This window comes from Passer montanus, unplaced genomic scaffold (assembly GCF_014805655.1).
Source record: "Passer montanus isolate IOZ18808 unplaced genomic scaffold, ASM1480565v1 scaffold122, whole genome shotgun sequence".
In the NCBI taxonomy this organism is placed as follows: Eukaryota; Metazoa; Chordata; class Aves; order Passeriformes; family Passeridae; genus Passer; species Passer montanus.
Window position 1 is genome coordinate 1,207,526 of NW_024358945.1, and position 20,490 is coordinate 1,228,015.

Sequence of the window (20,490 nt, forward strand, 5' to 3'; positions counted from 1 at the left end):
TGAGACACCCATTACTCAGGTTGGCTGATGTGAAAAAAGTATTTTCTGCTATTTCTGCAGTATATTATATTCTCCTTTATTTCTCAGCCAGGTAGTTAGTGTGCTGACGTGTCTGAGGTGGAGATTAACCTGGAGAAACAGTGCAGATACCACAGTTTCCAGTATGAGTGACAAAACACTGCAGGCTGAAACTTGGATCTGCTTAAGCATCTAATTTTCAATAGCTCCAAATCTGGAGAATATTACCTTGATGTCTTGTGTGAAATACAGTTGTGCTTGTGTTATCCATTCTGCTCTATAAATGCATTTGCTGAATTTGGGTTTGGAGTTAGAATTCTGTGGGTAAGGATGTATTTTATACCACTACAAATGAACTGAATCAGGCTGACAAAAAGCATGGTGTTTTTTAATCAGATAATACATTCTGATGTGCCATGGCATATGTTTGGAGGAAATGGGGAAGACGGGAACTCCTTTACTTGATGGGAACTTAGAATTCTACAAGATTTATTACTCTAGAAAATCATAAAATATATGTATGACCTCTTTGGAAAATAACCTGCTCTACCAAAATAATGCTAGTAGTCAGATGAAGTGTGTGCAAAGACTCCGTTGTTTGGGTTTTACTCCATGCTATTTGCTATCAAATTGTGATTGACATTTAAAGTGTTTAATTACCATATCTCTAAAAAATTAATTTCAAAATAAAGTTAATCAAGTAATGATTTTTAAAAACACGCTTCTCATGTACATTGTGGAGTTGTATTGTCATTCCATTTCTTTGTATGTCAAGGAATAATTTGCAGTAAGTGTTGATTCATTTAGAGAAAACAAAAATGCTTCATTTTGATTTCTTTTGTCCGTTTCTTTAGTCATCTTCTGAATCTACATCTTTGTCTCTATTACTTTCCTCCACAGCACCTTCCCCACAGGGACCTAGGATTTTCCTGTTTCCCAGCTCCCCTACACTCTCTTGTGATTCCCCACATCTTAAAAAGTCCTGTCTCCTCCTCTCGGGCTCTAGCATTAAACCTCTACACTCTAGCCATGTCAGCCCAGTTGTTCTGAGGAAAAGTGTTTCTTTCACTGAAGAGCTGCTTCTGGCTGCTTCTGGTAGGATCTATCTATTATGGCCTTTTAAACAAACTTTTGAGGAAATGTTATTATTTGATTAACACACAGATGCTTCTATAACCCTGGGTTTGCTCAGTTAGCCTCTGAAAACTGCTGGCTACATGACTATGCATTCCATCTCTCACCTCTGCCCCAGAAGCTTGAAACACCTTCAGAACTTCTTAGAGGATTGGAAACAATGTCATATATGCTACAGAATTACTTCTTTACCCTTGAAAAATATCCTTTGCTAATTGGACTGAAATAATTCACTTTATTTGTGATCCCATTCATTCACGTTGTTGCTCCTGCATTTTGCATGGAGCAAATGCTCATTGCACTTGCTCATGAGTTCATTCATAATTTGCTGAAATAATGGTTGTCAGATGCTACCAACTCTGCTTTTTAATTTAACCTTTTAAACAAAGCCCATGCTTTTTATTTTTACTGCCCACTTTTTCATTTCACTGACATGGATTATTTTTAAAGATTTCAATTAAATAGTTGTTGGTATTACTTCGCTTTTTTGTAGAAACTCTTTTGGTTAGTTTGTATTTTTTGAGTTTGTTTCATGTGTAATATTTATGCTATGTTTGTCTGTATTTAGTCTTGTATAGTCCCTGACAGTGATGTTTAGAATCAATGCTAAATAGTAAAAGCAATTTAATCTTGTTTAATGGGACTATACAGATACTAATAGTTTTGTTTCCTTATCCAAGAACAGCTAAAAATACTCATTGAAAGTTGTAGTGGTTTTATATCTAATTACTTGGTAATGGTAGCTTAGTAACTCTTGAAAATGAATGAATGAATTTAGGAATGAATTTACATACATTATTAAGTCTGGTATTATTTCTAGATCTCCCAGTCTGGTAAAAAGAAATAACTGCACTTCAATGTATATTTACACTCTTGTTCGTCCTTACCAGATTCTTGAGCAGAAATAAAAGACTAGCAAGGAATTACTATGTTGAATTAGTTACAAATTCTGGAAAAGCAAATCTTGGCTTCATTTCTAACTCTTTGCACTGTGGTGTTTGTATTTCATCCTGCTTTGTTCTTTACGCTCTGCTTTCCTCTGCTGCTTAGGGGCTTTGTTTTGCTTTGTCAGATTGAGACATAAGGAATGGCAATGATGATGTGTTTTAGGCATGACCAAGCCAAGCACTAGCACTGTGTTTGCTTTAGGAGAAGCACGACCTTGGCGTGTGTTTGCTGCAGGGCTGTGCAAGCACGGAGCCCCAGCTCTCTGTCAGACACATAACCTGCAGCTCAGCACCTCTTGCAGGAACACGTCCTGCTAGCCAGGACCTGATCTGCTTCCTCTGCACAAACCTGGGGGCAGGGGAGGCTGGAGCTGGAACTCTGAAAGGAGGAAAGAGAGAGTTACCATATTGTGCACAATTGGAGTTTGTCCCGTGTTTGTCTACGGATAATCTGCAGGTTATGTGTGTGCCAATATAGTCATCAAATAAGTGTAGTTTTAAATGCTGAGCAGCAGTAGCCCCTGGCTTATTTGAATGAATCAGATGAGTATTTCTTAGTGTAAAACAATTGGTAAATCTTTTCAGAGTTTATATTAAAATTAAAGGATATGCATTTCCTTTGTACTTTCTTCTTGTTCCTAATCATGCATTATGTAACTGCTGCTGTAATTATGTGTACAGTCTCTTCCTACTTGCAGTTAGGAAAGGTGGTTTAGTTACCTGAAACTCTCTGAAAACCAGGTTTTTATTACTTCTGTTAAATAAAAATATTGTAATAATATTAGTGAGAGATACACAACTATACAGTAGTCTGAAAGAGGGACTCTTTGATAGAGGCAAATAATCTGATTATATAAGAATTTAATGTGAAAATTAGATCTCTATTTAAATCATAGGCAAAAAAGTCATAAGAAAATTTTTAAAAAATGTCATAAGAAAGAATTTTAAATCCACATCTTTAAGTTTTTATATTTTAAAGCTGATTTTAATTCAGGTTGACAGCAGGAAGAAATCTTAGTAAAATCACTGCTAGTTGTGTGAAAAGGAAAACCTAGAGCAACACTCAAACCAAAATTAAATTTTGATGCTTTTTTCTTAAAAATTAAATTGATGGGGATAATTTGACTGTTTTCAATGGCTCATTTTTATCTATTTTGAAATCACCCTTTGATTACAAATTATAATGTATGTTTCTTTGAATGTCATTTGTACTGATGTTCTTCAGGAATGGGCAGTGGGAGTGCTGGAAAAGAAGGGGGGCCATTTAAAACTCTTTTAAGACAACAGACTCAGTCAGCTCTGGAGCAAAGGGTAAGGCATTTTATACTTTAATTTCTGGTCTACTGAAGTGAAAATTTCTATTGTAGTAAGTTCATGTTTGCTGTTACTTTCTGTTTGAAAATATGTAATTTTAGGTCTGAACTTACTACAAGTATTGACTGTTTAATAGCCCTTTTATGCAGAAATTATTTAAATATCGATGTATTACTAGAGGACTGGGAAAAGTAGAGCAATTAACTGTGCACAGCACTCAAATAATTCCAGTGGTACTAAGAAGTTACAGGAGAAATTACCGTTGTGTGGTCTCTGAAAGGTACTGATGCATGTTAAGTTTAACACTTGAGTAAAGACATGATGATAAAGGTTTTACAGAAGCCAAATTCAGAAACATTGGCATAGCTTTAAACAAGTTGAAAATCCCATTTGGGTTTGGGAAAAGTTTCAGGTTTTGGGAATGGAGTTGATACCTTGTGCCCTATTTCATGAAGTAGAAGGAAGCCTTTAACTGGGAACTTGAACCTGAACTACTTGCCAAGCAGTAAAAAGCATTTATAGATTTAAACTTTTCCTCTATTGGAGTAAAAATCCATCTGTCATTATACTGAGTAGACTATATGATGAAAATAGAGGTTTCAATTAAATGTTCACATTTGAAATGAGTAATTGTAACTTTTTTTATAAGCTATATACTGGTTTGATCAAAATGTTGATAATGAGGTTTTGAAGGAAGAAACAGGAGTATATTTGAAATCAGAAGTAAGTTCATTGCAGTTTCTGGCTCCCTGAGCCGGTGACAGGGGAGCAGTTTGTCACTGGGAGCAGGCCCAGGTGTGCAGTGTGAGTGGGGAGCTGCACTGGCAGTGAGTGCCTGATTCTCTTCTGTCTCTTGTTGCCGTGGCGAAGGGAGCGTCGCCCCGCAGGTTCTGTGCAAGGCGGGTACGTGGCACCTCTGCGTGGCTCTGCTAGCCCTTTCTTCTGCTGGTGGGCATTGCCAAAGCAGCAGCTGAAACACGGGGGGTTCGTCAGGCTTTGCAGATTTCTTTGTGATTTTGTTCATGCAGAATTTTTTAAATTTGTTGTTTTTAAGAGCATTTTTTAGATCGGTGTATTTTGCATGTTGATACATTTTAGTTAACATTTTAATTTAGGTATGAATACAAATCCATGGCTTTTTGCTTTTAATTTTTTAATTTGGCTGATGGAATGCTTTAAAATAAGCCTTTTTTCTGTTTACCTTTGATTTTGCTAGCATATCAGACGTTCCATGGCTGATCTTTTTATTTCCTTAGGAAACTTTTTAAAGACAATAAAAAAAGTAAATTAAGAGCCCTTAATATATTTTTAGAGCCTGAATTATTTGAACATTATTTTGGTAAGATCTGTGTATCGTCTAGTAGAAAAAAGATATTGTAAAATGGGATGGAGGCATGTTGAATCTGTTATTGATGGTGATTGTGATGTAGCAGCAAAGCATGTGGACAGTTAATTGATAAGAAATGTTCATTCTGTCTTCTGAAAATGTCATGTAGGATGTGGTTTTGCTATGGTGTTACCTTGAAGTTGAGTTAACTGGAATGAATAACATCTGTAAGTTATTTTGTCTGTTTTAGTATGACATACATAAACAGTGCACATAAACATCTACTTGTCTGGATTAATTAAGATAGCATGTATTTGGGAAAAGGAAGAATCAATTCAGTATATATAGTGCAGTTTCACATGTATTAGATATATCATAAAATCCCAGAACACTTTGAGTTTAAGGGACCTTAATGGTCATCTCATTCCAGCCACTCTGCCTTGGGCAGGGACACATTCCATGAGCCCAGGTTGCTCAGGTAGTTCTTTTGAGTCTTAGCATTACCATATACCAGAATAATCTAAGGTACCTTAAAATAAGTTGATTTAGTTGCATGTCTCAACAGCTTTTTTAACCAAATGTGGTTTTGGTCTATTGCTTAAATAACGCTAACTGCAAACTGAACAGAGTTGGTTAAAAGGGTAATATTCCTCAATTTCTTTCCTGAAAATAAACCTGTAGAAAATACAGCTGTGGAAAAGTCACGTACATGTTACATTGTACATTAATAACTGTAAACAGTTCCCTGAACATCTGTAGACAGCAAGAGTAACTGCAGCACAACTGTCTTCCTGTCTGTTTTTAACTAAAAAAACACAAACATTCTGTATGTCCATCAGTAGGAAAATTTGATGTTATTCTGCTCCTAAAAAATTAGCCTACATTTTTGTAGAAGTGGACAAAAGCTGCTCTCAATGGTATTTCATGTCCCTCACTTCCACTTGGACAAATTCTGGTTTCTTCCTGTTTTTACATTTTGCAGGTGCTTGAGCAATCTCTTTGTACTGAGCAGGTGTTTGACGCTTTGATTGTAACTTATCAAACTTGCCCCAAACACAGCTACTCATAGAATCTCTGTGTAGTTACAAGGATTTAAAGTGAAGTTCTTTGATGGCCTGTGCAATCAGTGACTGTGAAGTGGAGTAGTGAATTGGTATTGGGTAAAATGATTGTCCATCTTCAGTTGTAGCTTGGAAATCGTCCTGGTTTGTCATATACTGAAATACTTCATGGTTGCATCACCTTGATGTAAAGGAGTCCTTTGCAAATTGCAGTAATAAAGGGGATTTATAATGTGGGAACTGCACCTGGTTTTCCCTGAATTCTCCGTTTTCCCTGAAATCTCCATTTGCCCTGAAAAAACTGTAGATTTATAATTTTGAACACTACAGTTTACAACGTGTAATTGAGGCTGGAACTTGTATTTGAGTAATGTAATAACAAATTTTTTAAAAACTCTAAATTAAATAGAAAAAAGAAAAAAGTCTTCATATAAGTGGATGGAGTTCCATCTGTGTCAGAATGAATGAGAGATTGAACCATTCTGACACAATTCTGTTAACAGAGATTCTGTAACCCAGATTTGTCTGTGGCAAGTTCTGACAGAACACCTTATGTTACCATGTGTCATAATACAGGCTTGGCAGTATTGATGTATTTATTGAGATAAAACCAAGTTGTTATTTGAAGTTTTACTCCTGGTTTCTAGTGCAGGAAATCAGGCAAAGTGGAAGTGTGAACACGTTAAAATTACTTGCAGTACGCAGCGTTATGAAAAGGAACAGAAAGTGGAAAAACTTTTGAATTTCCATGTACATTAAAAAACATTGGATTTGCTCAAGCTTTTGAGCATGGAGCATTGTTAACTTTGCTTCAGCCTGGTGTAAATGTGAGTGTGTATACATAGAATGTAAATGTAGTAAAGGCTTAGTGGAATTTCATAGCGGTGGCACATTCAGAAAACTCCTTTATTCATTTCTGCAGTCCTGGAAAAGGAAGTATTTTGAGTATTTTGACTATTCTGATAACTTGCAAGGCACTTTGCAATCTGTTAGAACCTCCTAGGGAGAATCTTCACTGTATCCCTCTCTAGAATCCATCTCTGCTCCTGGAGACCCATCAGTCAAGCAGGCTGGCAGAGTCCTGGACTGAAATCTTCCTGCTTGTTAATTGCATCTTAAGGCAAAACTGCAGGCTTTAGCTTTTGGGATTGTTTTTCTTCTGGTTATTGATGCTATGGTTGCTGATTTCAAAGTTTGCCTCTTAATTTTGAAGGTTTAAGCCAAATGAAAATCCAGGGAACTTGAAGTTTGTAGGACGCTTTTAAAGTTGTCAGAGTTCCTGTAAGAAGGGTGGCAAGAATCCTGAAGTATTAATTTTTAAACTTACATTGGGCTTTAGTGTAAGATGGCTTTTCATGCCATGTATTGCTGGAACAATCTGAGCCTCACTGAATCTGCAGCGTGTGTGCTGTGCAGGGAGAAGCTTGGTTGAATTGTACTCTTTCCAAGTATGTGAGAAAGGAATCTGTCCTGTACTTTCTCTCATATAAAAATATGGAGTTTATTTGTTCCATTGAATTAGTTATGATTAGACAAAACATGATTGCATGATTTTTCATCTTTTTTTTGCTTTCTGCATTTGGAATTGCTGAACATGAATTATTGCCTTTCCCCCATAAGTGTGCTATTATGTATATATTAGACATATCACAGAATGTCTCTGGAGCAATTAAAAACTAGGTTTGGGCTCAGCTTCTTTGAATAAGACTTTTATTTCATCATATGTGTCCTGAAAAATTGCCATAATTACTTACTTTGCCCCTTTTATGAATGAAAAGCTGGAGTAGTTACTGAAAGTTAACTCTTCATTTTACTTATTAACTGGAAGTGAATTATCTTTGTTGAAAAACTTGTGCTTAAACTTGTGTTTAAGTACACTTGTTGTGTTTCATTTTAAAAGAGGTATACTTACTTGTTATTTTTAGTGCTTATGAGCAGAGCAGTCCTTTGATATTTTTGAGGTGTGTTTTCCTGTAGTAAGACTGTCCTTATTCTTGCAAGACTACAGTTTGTTTCACCCTGTGCTTCAGAATCAAACTGCAGTCACTTGTAACAAGAACACCTAAAAGTGGAGAAATTTTATTTTTTTATCAGCTAATGAAAGAAGAATTCTGGTGTCTAGCAGCCACGGTAAAAGTGGTTCAATAGAGATGTTGTTAATCTCTAAATATCTAAAGTTTTGATTATTTATCACTGTTGTGCTGAGAAACAGCTCTGTGGGGGAAAAGTATCGTTTCAGTGTGCAGAAGCTGTGCTTTCCTGATCCAGGGGGTCCGTGAGGACGCGTGGCTCTGCAGTGCTCAGGGGCTGGGGGGCTCCTCTGGCCCCGGAGCTGCCTCGCTCCTGTTCAGGGCAGGGAGAGCTCGGTGCACGTGTCCTGCACTGGGCACGGCTGGGGCAGCAGCCCTGTAATGCTTGTTCTTCCTGCCCACAGGAATTCCCGTTTTTCACCCTGACCACCTTCCCACCAGGCTTTCTGGTCCACGTTGGGGGCGTTGTGAGCGCGCGCTCCGTGAAGCTCCTGGATCGCATCCACAATCCCGGTAGGTCGGCACGGGAACGGGGCCTGCCACGGGAACATGGGAACACGGGGATACCTGCCTGGCATGGGAATGCCTGGCACGGGCCTGCCCTGCAGGCTTGGTGACCCCTGGGGACAGACAGATCCGTTCCAGCAGCACACAGCCCAAGCAGTGCATTGCAGAGAGCCACTGGGGCCTGGGGAATGACTTACTCAAATGTCGTGGTTTTAGTGAGAAACGTTCCAGCAAGTTAAAGTTGTAATAAAAATGCTTTGAATCAGTAACTTTGCACTGAAAACTAGCTTTGAATTATTGAGGGGTTAATTAATTTTTTGCTGCTTTTTGTGATTAAAACTTGATGCAAGTTTTTCCATTCAAACAAAAATAAGATTAAATGCTTGACCTTAACTATGAATGTTTTCCCATTTTCAGCTCCTTGAAATCTTTAAGGACTAATGGCTACAGCTCACAACATGGTTTTTAACCTTTACAGCTTTGTTTCTGTTCTTAGAAACCTTTACTGAACAGTACTTGAAGATTTTTATTTATTGTTTTTGTGGGAACCCCAGCACGAGAACACGTGTGCTTTGCATGTCCTAGTTCTTTGAGTGACTTTTGCCTCTGAAGACTTGGTTGGTTTAGTTGCTGAGACCAGATGAGGAATGCTTTGCAAAAAGTTGGACTTGACAGTGCACTTAAAAATGCAGAGCAGAGTAAAAATAGCACCTGTAGTGATTATGCATGCACTAGTCAGGAGTAATAAAAGGAAGTCTGTGCAAATACATATACAAATACATTAACAAGTACAAAAAACTGAATCTTTTCCTTTTCTTCCTATGGCCCAAGGCAAGCAATTCTCCAGGCGGGTAAATCAGATTGTTGGTGATGTAAATGTTCAGTAAACTGGCAACATGAAATTAAATCCGAGACTTAATTTACATTAGATCCTCCTACTTTTCAAGTATTTTAGTACACAATGTTGCTCTTTTGTTTTCCTATTCTAAGATCTATTTACACAGTGAAGAGAAGATTAAAAGAAATGTCAAAGTATAATTAATATGTGAGTCTTTCTTTGCCACAAAACTATTTTAGGGTTCTCTGTTTTCAACAGATTTCTGATACAGGTCTCTTATGTGCAAAATTTACTGTGTGATAGATGTAAGAATGTAAAAAAAAAAAATTAATTCTGCTCAGAAGATTTAAAAACTAATTTCTTGCATTATGCCCTCCCTCCTTTTTACCAGCTGACTGGAAGCAGTATAAGCCATAAGGCAAGAAGAGATGTGTGTTTGCAGAGCTGCAGTGTTTCTGTGAGACTTGCAGATTGCTCCTGACAAGTGACTGTAAAATGCATGATCCTAGGAACTCACATTGCAAAATAGTGGGGAAAAAAGGGGGAATGAAAGCACGTGGCTGTGGGAGGGAAGGTGGAGGAGTGAAAAAAAAATCTGATACAGTTATGGTCATGAAGCATTTGAGTCAAACAAGTCTGTAAAATATTAAAGGAAGCAAATAAACTGGGAGATTCATGAATCAGGAAAACATGGAAGATAACATTTGCAGGTGGATTAAGAATGTGCCAGTAGGACAAAACTGCTGATTTTCCACTTAGTCACCTAGTGCCAGATTGCTATAGCATGCTCCTTTTTCCCTTTCTATTTCAGCCTCTTATTAACTCTGCTGTCTGTGTCTTTCCAGTTCCTGTGGAGTGGTGTTGTCAATTGTGTTCTTGTTGGTAGTTTTTTCACTATTCTGCTGCTATAACTGATCTACTAATTTGCTGTTTTGAACTCAGCCTTTGTCGGAATTATGGGTAACACAAGATCATACAAACTGCTAGACTGGAATAGTTTCAATTCAGGTATTTTATTAGTCATTCAGTACTACATATGCTGACAGAAATTATGGCAGCTCAGTGAAGTTATTAGAAATGCTCTAGCATGTTTAGGTTAATGCTTCAAATTTAAATATGTTTAATCATCAAATGCCTAAATGTCACGTTTTCATGTTGCTAAAGACTCTCTTTAAAATTACAAAACATTGCTTTAGTATAAAATAGTATTGTTAAGAATAATTTAATATCAATCTGGAAAGCTGAATGTTCAGATGTTTATTTAGTAGCCACTTTCAGCTCAGCATCCATGAAGGAAGTAATTTAGGCTAAGAGAATGGGTTCTTCCTTACACAGCTGGGATCATGTCAGGTGTTATTTTATTTTGTTTGTTTGGTTTGGTTTTTTTTTTTATGTAATGGGTTTTGGGTGTTTATTTTGGCCTATTGGTTCAATTTGGGTCAAAACTAACTGTTGGTTAGTTTGTTGTTTTGCCTGGGCTTGCACTTTCTTTAACAAAGGCTTTCCTCCTGTTAATTTCAGGAAGTCAATGAGTGTGTTTGTTCTTAATACTAGCTCTAAAATAATAGTTGTATTATAGATAATAATAGATATAAAAATTATCCAAGAAAAAAAGATAACTATCAGTTTAAAGAGAAGAGTAGTATGTAGCCCAGAATATGTTAGTTCATAAATCTTGAATTGTAAAATGCAGCCAGTTACAGGACTTAAAACATAATTATTTGAATCACTTTTTAATCACTTCATTACCCAGCCTGAAAAAAACCCCAGTATTCTTTTTTTAATGCAGTTTTAGTAATCAAAGTGTGTAACTTCCTCATACAGCTGTAGAAGTCATGGATGAGTTGGTGCAGTCTAGATGCAGCAAAGACTGCTCTGTCATGTTTTCCCTGTGGAAGGATGACATGCTGTGCAAGAGAGGCAGGCATGACTTCCCTGCATAGAACATCCCAGCCAGTGGCCTTGTCAGGCTTTGATGTTTGTGAAGCTGGCACCATGAAAAGGTACACAGCTGACCTCTGAGGGCTCGCTTCCCCCAGAAACCTTCCTTCTTGATAATTCACTCTTGCCATGCAGCTCTGTGTCATGCTCTAAAACTCAGTTTGAATGTGCAGTTATTAAAAATCAGACTTTTTTCAGTCTGCAAATTTTTAAAAAATAGGGAGAGCTCAAAACTATTGGCTCATTTTTGCTGTTTCTTTTACAGTAAGCATCCTTTAATATTATGATTGTGAGCTTTTCTGACTTTGTTGATTTTCTGTGCTTGTTCTAAAGTGATAATCTTTTAAAATTAGCTTTCAGTATGAAAAGACTATTATGAAATTCTCGGGTCTGTGACTGGTATGGCATGGTCTGATCCAAAGTGTTAAAAATGTGTCAAAAATTTTGTGTACTGTGTATGACCTTGAAAAGTTGGAATTCATTGTTGCTTTTCCAGTTTTAGTGGATGTTTTTATTGAAAGAATTTTATTAGAATAATGGAGTAAATGAGTTTATGTACCGACACTAAACATGCTTTGAACTAGACTAGAAAGTCGATCCACAATGTCAATTTGGACGTGAAGTGCAAGTCAGGAATTCATTTCTTGATGGTATATCCAAAACTGTTGTCTAAATTTTTTAGAGATTACAGGGAAATGACTGTGCATTTATGTGTATATAAAACATTTTCCCCAACCAGAGGTGCTTTTTAGAGGTGTTGGTTGGAGTGGAGAGGTGTAAACCAAAGAGTAACTGTAGAGTTAATCCCTCCTGAGAGCTCGCTGTGTTCTGCAGCCTTGGTATGTCAGTAGGTGTGTAGAGAGCTGGTTAACCCTGCTGCCTTGGGCCTGAGCAGGGTGCACTCCTGTTCTGGAAGCTTGCATGGGGCCTTTGCAGTGCTAGGTGTGCTGCTGGACACAGAATGTAATCACAACCATAAGTGGGCTAAAATTATTTTCCTTTTGGAAAACGTTCAGGCTTCATTTCAGCTTGCTTAGTAACTGTGTGGTGCAGAAGGATATTGCTTTTTTTTTTTTTTTCCTTGTGTCTTGCCAGGAATTTAATTGTATGTAAAGTACAACAGGGAGCATCCAGTGGTAGGGAAACATCAGAGATTTGAAGGTGCTTGAAAATCAGACATGGAAGTAAAGACTGACTATTTCATGAATGGAAAAGAAGCTGCTTAAATATCTGGGAATTGCATGTAGTTCAATGAAGAATTGTTTAAATGTTTATAAAATACAAGAAGGTGGATATGAAGATGAATTTGCAAAATGAAAGTAGGGAGTCGAGCAAAAATTGATAGAAAAGAGGGCACATAATGCAGTGGAAGATAGCTAGCTTCTGGTGCTGCCTCTGGGAAAGAATGAACTCCAAGTATAAAAACGTGCAAGGAATCCTCAATCCAGGAGGCTGATCTTTGTTAAAGGTTTGGCACTGAGGTTAAACACAGAGCACAAAGTTAGGCAGTGCAAGAACTTGCTGAATAGAGGCTGCTTTTCCATATGGCTGTTTCACAACAGCAATATATAATTACTCACATAATTGAATTTTAAACTCCTCATTAGGAAGCTGTTCCAGCAGTGCATCTTCAGCTCCAGCAGTCAGAAATATGGAAAGATAAAAGACTGATAAAAACTTCCTAAGCATCTCCTGAGCTCCCTGTGTGATATCCAGTCTTGTTGTTGGAGTGTGAAATTCTCCAGAGTTAGTTTTGCATAGAGAAAATGCAAGAGCAAAGCTTGGCTGTGTTTTGTTTCTGTAACTGAATGTTTTTCTTCCACAGAAATACAGAGAATGTGCAAATGACATTTCAAGCTGCTTTCTGGGTGTAAGTGTGGCCCAGTTGTAGGAGCACAGTAGGAAATGTCAGAATGTGCCTGTTGGTGTCTGATGTGGTTATCCTTCAGATCAAGTAGTAAAAGCCCCAGCATTTTGAGGTCGACCTCTTGCCTTTTCTTTGAGAATTTCCAGGTTGGCTTCTTGCCCATCTGTATGTGTTGAATGAAAATGGGAGGTTAAAGCAGTTGTCAGAGGCTTTTTATGAAAACAATGAGGGATGTGATAATAATTGACTCCAGTAATAACTGACTCCAGTTTTCTGCAGGCTTTCCTGAGGAGTGAATATTCCCAAGTAATTTCTATGGTTAATATGAGTGGGGTTTGAATATTATTTCCAGAAGCAGACACACCCTTATGGTAACGAAATAATTTTCATTGGGACTGTACGGTTTTTTTTTTGAGAGTTCTAAGTAGATATTTATGTAACTGAAGAAAAGGTGGTCACTGTCACTGAGCACAGAACAGTATTCACATGTTCTGTTAGAGATTCCTAAATAAACTTGGCATTTCAAATCCTTGTTTAGAATTCTTTGCCTACCTAAGTAATGCTATTTCATCTGTTCATACTGCTTTAAAACTCTCCCTAAATTCTGGCTAACGGTGTGAAATCCAATAGAAACTTTTCTTTGCACAAGTGCTCAAAAAAAGCCATTGCTTATTGCACAAATACACTTTGGTTTTGAATTAATAGTACACAAGAGAGAGAACCTTGGTCTGGCAAAAATTGTATTTTTGCACATAACTTGTCCTAATTTTAAAATGCAGGGCTGGGCTAAAAACTATTGTCTTCATAAGATGTCCTTCATGGATTGCATTGAGTTTTTTCAGCCTTCTGGTATTTGCTTCTGTGGTTGCAAACATACAGTTGTAGAACTATCTGCCTGCCTCCAAGTGTATTATTGTAGAAGAAAACCAGAATGATTCTGCCTGAACCAGCACCTTGCTGACTGTAACAGGATTACAGGAATAACTGATAGATGCTGATGAATAATAAATGTGGGGCACAGGAGGTTTGGTTTTTAAGTCTCCTTGGATCCAGAAGTTCAAAGAAGTGTCTCTGCCTAGTTTGTCTTAAGACAGAATAAACAGCTGTGAGTGCACAGAAATATTGAATGCAGAGGTTCTGCATTCCTGAGAAGTGCAGACAAGGAGTAGGAAATTCAGAGACAGCGTCACTGCATACCAGCTAATGGCATCCCCTTCCTGCTGCAGTAAAACAGATAAAATGGGGTTTAGAAAGGCCTGCCTTGCTCCAGCACAGTGTCCCCAGCTCTGGGTAACAGCCCCTTTTTGTAGTCATTTCAAGCTTTTCTTTGAAGATTGCTCATGTTTTAAAATAGGTTGTATTTATTGTGCCAAGGTGACAAAGCAACAGAGACACAAAATAGAATAAGTAGTTTCTTTATTACCTGCTGAGTCACCATTCTAGGATGAATGACTGAAATAATCACTAAAAGCTGAAGTAACAAAGGCATATATTTATGCATGGAAATGATTTTCCAGAGGCAAATTTATTTCCTATATCTAATGTTTTCTAGTTTCTGGGCAGTATTTTTGAGCTTTTATAATCCTAAGTATGATGCAATTTAAACCTTGATTTTTAAGTGTTTTGATTTTTAATATATGTTTAATTTTTAATAGATTCTGAATTTTTTTCTTCAAATACCTTATATTTTGACGTTATATTTTTCATTTAAATTAGGTTGTATCGCATGGTTGTTTCTTTTAGCTCTGCACTAAATTATTACTGCTGCTTTTACATTATTACAAGATTTTTTTTTAGATTATACTCTTTTCAGCTTGTGCTCTTCCTATCAGACTTTTATCTACAATTAAAAGTTACAGCCACTCTTGTGGCTGTATTAAGCCATAAGGGGAACAACCCTTCTGCTTCTCCATCTTGGAGTATATTTTGGGATTAAAGCTATCGCTCCTCAACAGTGAGCTGCCATTGAAGGAATGATATATGGAATTTTCTGTATGGTTTCTCTTGGAGACTTGCTGCTCATGTAGTGATGTGGCCTGACTGACCCAGTGGAAAACTGCCCTGCAGATGAAAGGGTTTGGTTTAATCAGCCAGCCAACATCTCATCCTGTAAATGCAGTTTAATCTAAGTATTCTTAAAAAAGTCTCCTGAGTAATTGAAGAATTCCTTCTGCTTTCGAGTCTCGTTTTGCTCCCTCAGCAGTGTGGCTGAGGAGGTGAGGTGTGTGCTGCTCTCTGACTCAGCTGGCAGAGCTCTGGCTGTCAGTAACATTTGGCAGGCTGGATGTTTTATGTGGGGTTTAACTTGGTAAACAGTAAGTGTGCCTGTTCCCTTTGGGTGTGGTTACACTGTTTCCTGCTAGTTTAGTGTATCCTAGTTTTCCTGTGATATGTCCCTACAATCTACTTCCTTCACTCGCTGTCACAAAGTTCTCATTTGTACATCTTCTAGTCTTACAGATTAATATAGGGAGTAGTATTTCTAAACAAGGAGTGGCTTGAAAACTTTTTTGAAGTTTTAGGTTAATCTGTTGTAGCTTTAATTATTTGCTACCTGAATTTTATGTTAATCGTTACAGATCAGAGCATTTGTGTTTCTGTACAGTTATTTAGTTGCTAAATATTTTAGAAAATTGGTAATGTCAATGTTAATAGGATAAGCAGAAAGGATTAAATAAAACTTCAAGGTCCAGGGAAGGTTGCTTATAAACCTAACAAAGGTGCCTGTTAAAAAATCCAGCTAGCCAAACCTACACAAGCATACCACACATCTTTCTGTATAAGCTGTTAGTAGGTTTTTAATTAAGAAGATATAAAAATAAGGGAATATTGAATGTGTGGCTAATGGCTTTGCCTAATGAAAGATTCAAAGATTGAATTTGAAAGAATATTGACCTCCATTGCCATTTTTGAAACAACAGAACAATGAGTCATTTATAGATCATGAAAATTTTCCTTGGATGATTGTTCTCCTGTCAGAGTATTGCCTTCTACATGTAAATATTTACTGAATTATGCAGCGTAAAACTGGTTGAAGTGAATCAGACAGTCTGTACTTTGGAGTAATTTCCTCAGATTGTCTAAGGATTCAGCTTTAAAGATACAGCAACTCTTGGTGTGAACTGTGTCATCAAGAGGCCATTCTCCTTAATCTGTCTCCAGTTTCAAAAAATCTGTATGGACTATCAAAATGCAGCTTCTGGCTAAATCTTGAAAGAACCTGTACATGTGACCCTCTAGCAAATAACTTGGGAAAGGTGTTGCTTCTTATGAGTGAGAAAGTGATAGTGTCTAGGTGAACAATTCATACAGGATATTGCCCCCTGGATAGTACGGCTCAACCTTGTATTCTAAAGGAGATGGGTGACCTGCTGGTGGATAGAGCTAACTTAAAGAACATTCCAGGTACAGAAGTTCTGTTTGTGTCTTATAAAACTGCTGAATAAAATCAGTTTGACAAGTTTCAGTTGAAGGAGGCTTGAGTTTTTCACAATTTTTATAGAACGCTGTACTTTTGACAGCATTGTTTCTCAAGTCCTCAACCATAGAAACAGTATGCTTTGCTTCCACTTGGTTATAAATATCCTGCCAATTTGGAAACATTTTATTAAAGTAAGTTTAGTATTAAGCTTTTGGTTTCCCACAAAGGGGACGTAATTAGCAGTGGAATTTCCTGCAAACCTTTCTGCTTAGAGTTGTAGAGAACCCTTGGTCCAAACTACTCGGTACATTTGCTAGAAAAGCTTGTGACTGAGTGCTCTGTATGCTTGCCTTTTTGCTTCCACCTAGAATCCAGGGCCATTACTTTCTGTAACCATTTCAGTGAGCTGCCATAGTTTTCAGTCTGTACTGTCACCTGATCCAAGCATGCGCCAAAGTACCCACCGTTTCTGGCTCCTGTCTGCTGAATCTGCTTTGCAATCCCTTCTTATGAGTGAGAAAGTGATAGTGTCTAGGTGAACAATTCATACAGGATATTGCCCCCTGGATAGTACGGCTCAACCTTGTATTCTAAAGGAGATGGGTGACCTGCTGGTGGATAGAGCTAACTTAAAGAACATTCCAGGTACAGAAGTTCTGTTTGTGTCTTATAAAACTGCTGAATAAAATCAGTTTGACAAGTTTCAGTTGAAGGAGGCTTGAGTTTTTCACGATTTTTATAGAACGCTGTACTTTTGACAGCATTGTTTCTCAAGTGCTCAACCATAGAAACAGTATGCTTTGCTTCCACTTGGTTATAAATATCCTGCCAATTTGGAAACATTTTATTAAAGTAAGTTTAGTATTAAGCCTTTGGTTTCCCACAAAGGGGACGTAATTAGCAGTGGAATTTCCTGCTGTCAGAAGTTGTAGAGTTGTAGAAAACCCTTGGTCCAAACTACTCGGTACATTTGCTAGAAAAGCTTGTGACTGAGTGCTCTGTATGCTTGCCTTTTTGCTTCCACCTAGAATCCAGGGCCATTACTTTCTGTAACCATTTCAGTGAGCTGCCATAGTTTTCAGTCTGTACTGTCACCTGATCCAAGCATGCGCCAAAGTACCCACCGTTTCTGGCTCCTGTCTGCTGAATCTGCTTTGCAATCCCTTAGTTCTTAAGCTTTTGCCTTAGCAAAACAACCAACAGGCACTCTCATGGAGTGTGCTGGACACATGCCATCCTGCTTCCCCAACTCCTCTAATTGTTTATGTAAATCCTTAGCTTTACTAAACTTGTAAATGCTACGACAGCATCCCCATGTGAAATTGTGTGGCTCATGTGTCAAAAAAGGCTGCTTGTGAAAATATTTGTCAGAAGAATATGAATGCTACACATTGCACTGCATTCAGTGTTTTGTATCAACCTATTATTGCAATGTCATGGTGTTTGATTTTAATTGTAGACAATTATTTTGTGTTTTAATACGCAAAGGTAAGTTCATATAAACTGTGAATTTACAGTATTTATATATAAAGATAATAATTATTTTTGGCCTCTTTCTGGAATAAAAAATAGTCAAATATCTTAAGCAGAGGTCATGGTCTTCTTTACAAACAATTGTTTCTGCATGACTTATAGAAATATTTGTTCTTGTGCGATAAGAAGTTGTTAGATTCTTTGAATTGGGTCTGATCCTGTTAACGCTGAAGACAAGGGCTGGAAAATACTTCTTACCTCTCAAAAGAATGAAAATGATCCATTACATTTCTGTAGTTAATAGTTTTGTTAGTGAGGCTATTGAACAGATTCTTAGAATAAAGGGTTAAATATTGTTTTAGCAAGACAGTGTTGAGCAACTTCACAACAGTGTGTTTGCCATAATGACAATGTGTCCTTCTAGATGGTAGGTGAGAAAATTAAGTCTCTTAAGTTGAATAATTTAAACTATAAATTTTTGTGGAGGAGAGCTAAATGTTTGCATAGAATTTGGGACCCGTCACTATTTCTACCTTTTATGTTCACTTTAAGGATCCCTGTTTCCTTTCAACATCTCATTCCATTTCAGTTTTCACTGTGGCTACATTCCTTTTCAATGTCATTCTTGTCTTTATCAATCTTACCTTTATTTCACAGCACTTTTTGTGTTCATCCTCAGTCACTTCACCTCTTGCTAACTCTCAAATCCTCATCATGACTTCACATTTTCTTGCACTTTGACATTGAATTGTCACTGATAAGTAGAAGCAGTTTTTGCCAGATGGAACCAAAAGGTGTAAAAAGTTGTAGTTTTGAAAATTGGCGGTTTTTGTCTAGAAAAACGTGTATTTTCTTCTTTGCAGGTGTTTTTCTGTGGAGTACAAGAATTTGTGTGGCTCTTTAGTCAATGTTTATAACCAGCTGCCTGTGATCCAGTCTCACTGAGCAGGTGTTTTTCTGCATGGTCAGAGAAGCACTTTTGCTGCTACTTAGACTTTTCATGAATAAGGAGAAACACATTGCTTATCAGAACAATCTCTGGCCCATGACTGGAGGGGAAAGGAGGAGTTGCTCCCAAGATCCATGTCCATTTCACCAGAAAGAGTTCAAAAGAACTTTCACAGAATGTGCTTGTGGTCCCCCATCTTCCATGCACTCTAAATTTGTCAGATGTTGTAGCCTGGCCTTACCAGCCATTTCCAGAGATTCTCCCTCAGTTCAGCCAGCCCTGCTGCTGTTCCCTGCTGGCAGCAGAGGCAGCCTCTGTCCAGAGGGGTACCTGCAAAGAGAAGGTGTTTCCCACTTTTTGTACCACAGGTGGTTCTGAGAGCTGAGCTGGGGAGCTCCAGCCCTGTGTGTGATGGAGGATTTCTGTGGGAAACTCAGGAATTCCAAAGCTGAGAAGAGCAGGTGCTCCAGGAATCTGAGTCAGGATTGCTGAGTATCACCTTAAGCATTTCTTTCCCCAGTCACTGAGAGGATTTAAACAGTGTTTTCACACTGAGAGTGAAGTGCAGCACCTCAAGAGCCTGCCAGTAGTGCACTGAAACCTGCTAAAGTGAACTTGGATTACAGAACATGATTGGTACAGTTCTTAGAAATCCCTTGGTTTGTGTCCTGACCTGTATGTTTTTGTTGGTTGCAGAGAACATTCCTAAGAACTCTCACTGTAAAGTTTTTTCTGTTCAATGTTCATTTCTTAAAGCAAAGGTTGAATAAAATTTAGTCTGTGCATCCAGGCTGCTGCTGGTCAGTGCAGTGCTGTGAGTTGCACAAGCATTGCCATCTAAAGTTAGGTATAATTGAATATACAGACCTCTGTGCTCTTCCTTTGAATTAGAAAAAACTCATTAGTTTAGTTAGAAAAATTAGAGCCTAGTTCTAAATGGAAAGTTGAGGTAAAGTCATGAATGAATACATCTTTACAATATTTCTGTTTCGGTAACTTTTAAATTATGTGTATATCTGCATCTTGCATTTTTGTTTGTCATGTTGTCAGAGAACCAAGTGTACGATAACATGGTTATCATACACTGTGTTGGTAAATATTCCTGGTAGTACAAAATTGGTTCCAAATAAATTTCAGTTTTTGACTTTGATATTTAAATTATGATTCAGCAAGGAGAACTCAGTAGCCAGAAGTTTGTATCTGTGCTAAGTTGGGTTAATTTCAGGGAAATTCCATAAGAATCTCTCTACTCAGAACCCTTGGTAGTATCCGAGTGCTGATTGTTTGTTACTGGTTTTCCCTTTTTGTATCAACAATTAACACAGTTGCTAACTACATTCATTGAAACAGGTAAGTTCTCAGGCAAGAAACAGCTGACAAATTCTAGTTGTATATTCAGTATTTTTTGGCTCCATATGTAAAAAGCTTGTAAGACAAGAGCTTTAGTTGTGGGAACTAATTGCTGAGCAGTTAAAAAATAAATGGACTGCATGAACTTACTCTAGCAGCACGGTCTCTTTGTATTTTTGTATCTTGTCTTTCAAGAAAGCAGGCAGGATATATTTAATATATAACCTTGAGGAAGGTAAAGGTAATTCAAATCTATTCGTGGGCATGGAGGGAAGGTGCAGTTTCCAGGATACTGACTCAAAAAAGCACTGAC

At 37.6% G+C, this 20,490-nt stretch overlaps 1 protein-coding gene across 20 annotated transcripts in view; it reads left to right on the forward strand.

The window, feature by feature from the left end:
- The window catches only part of C2CD5 (C2 calcium dependent domain containing 5), a 57,955-nt gene that overhangs the window by 14,259 nt on the left and 23,206 nt on the right, over positions 1–20,490 (forward strand). For 8 of the 20 annotated variants that reach the window (XM_039698221.1, XM_039698223.1, XM_039698217.1 and 5 more), the window contains 2 exons: positions 3,325–3,410; positions 8,236–8,344. In XM_039698221.1, coding sequence (XP_039554155.1) covers positions 3,325–3,410; positions 8,236–8,344 — 195 coding nt within the window. Of the gene's footprint in view, positions 1–918; positions 1,114–3,324; positions 3,411–8,235; positions 8,345–10,118; positions 10,185–20,490 lie in introns of all 20 variants that reach the window. The other 12 variants (XM_039698207.1, XM_039698208.1, XM_039698212.1 and 9 more) reach the window with 3 other exon arrangements.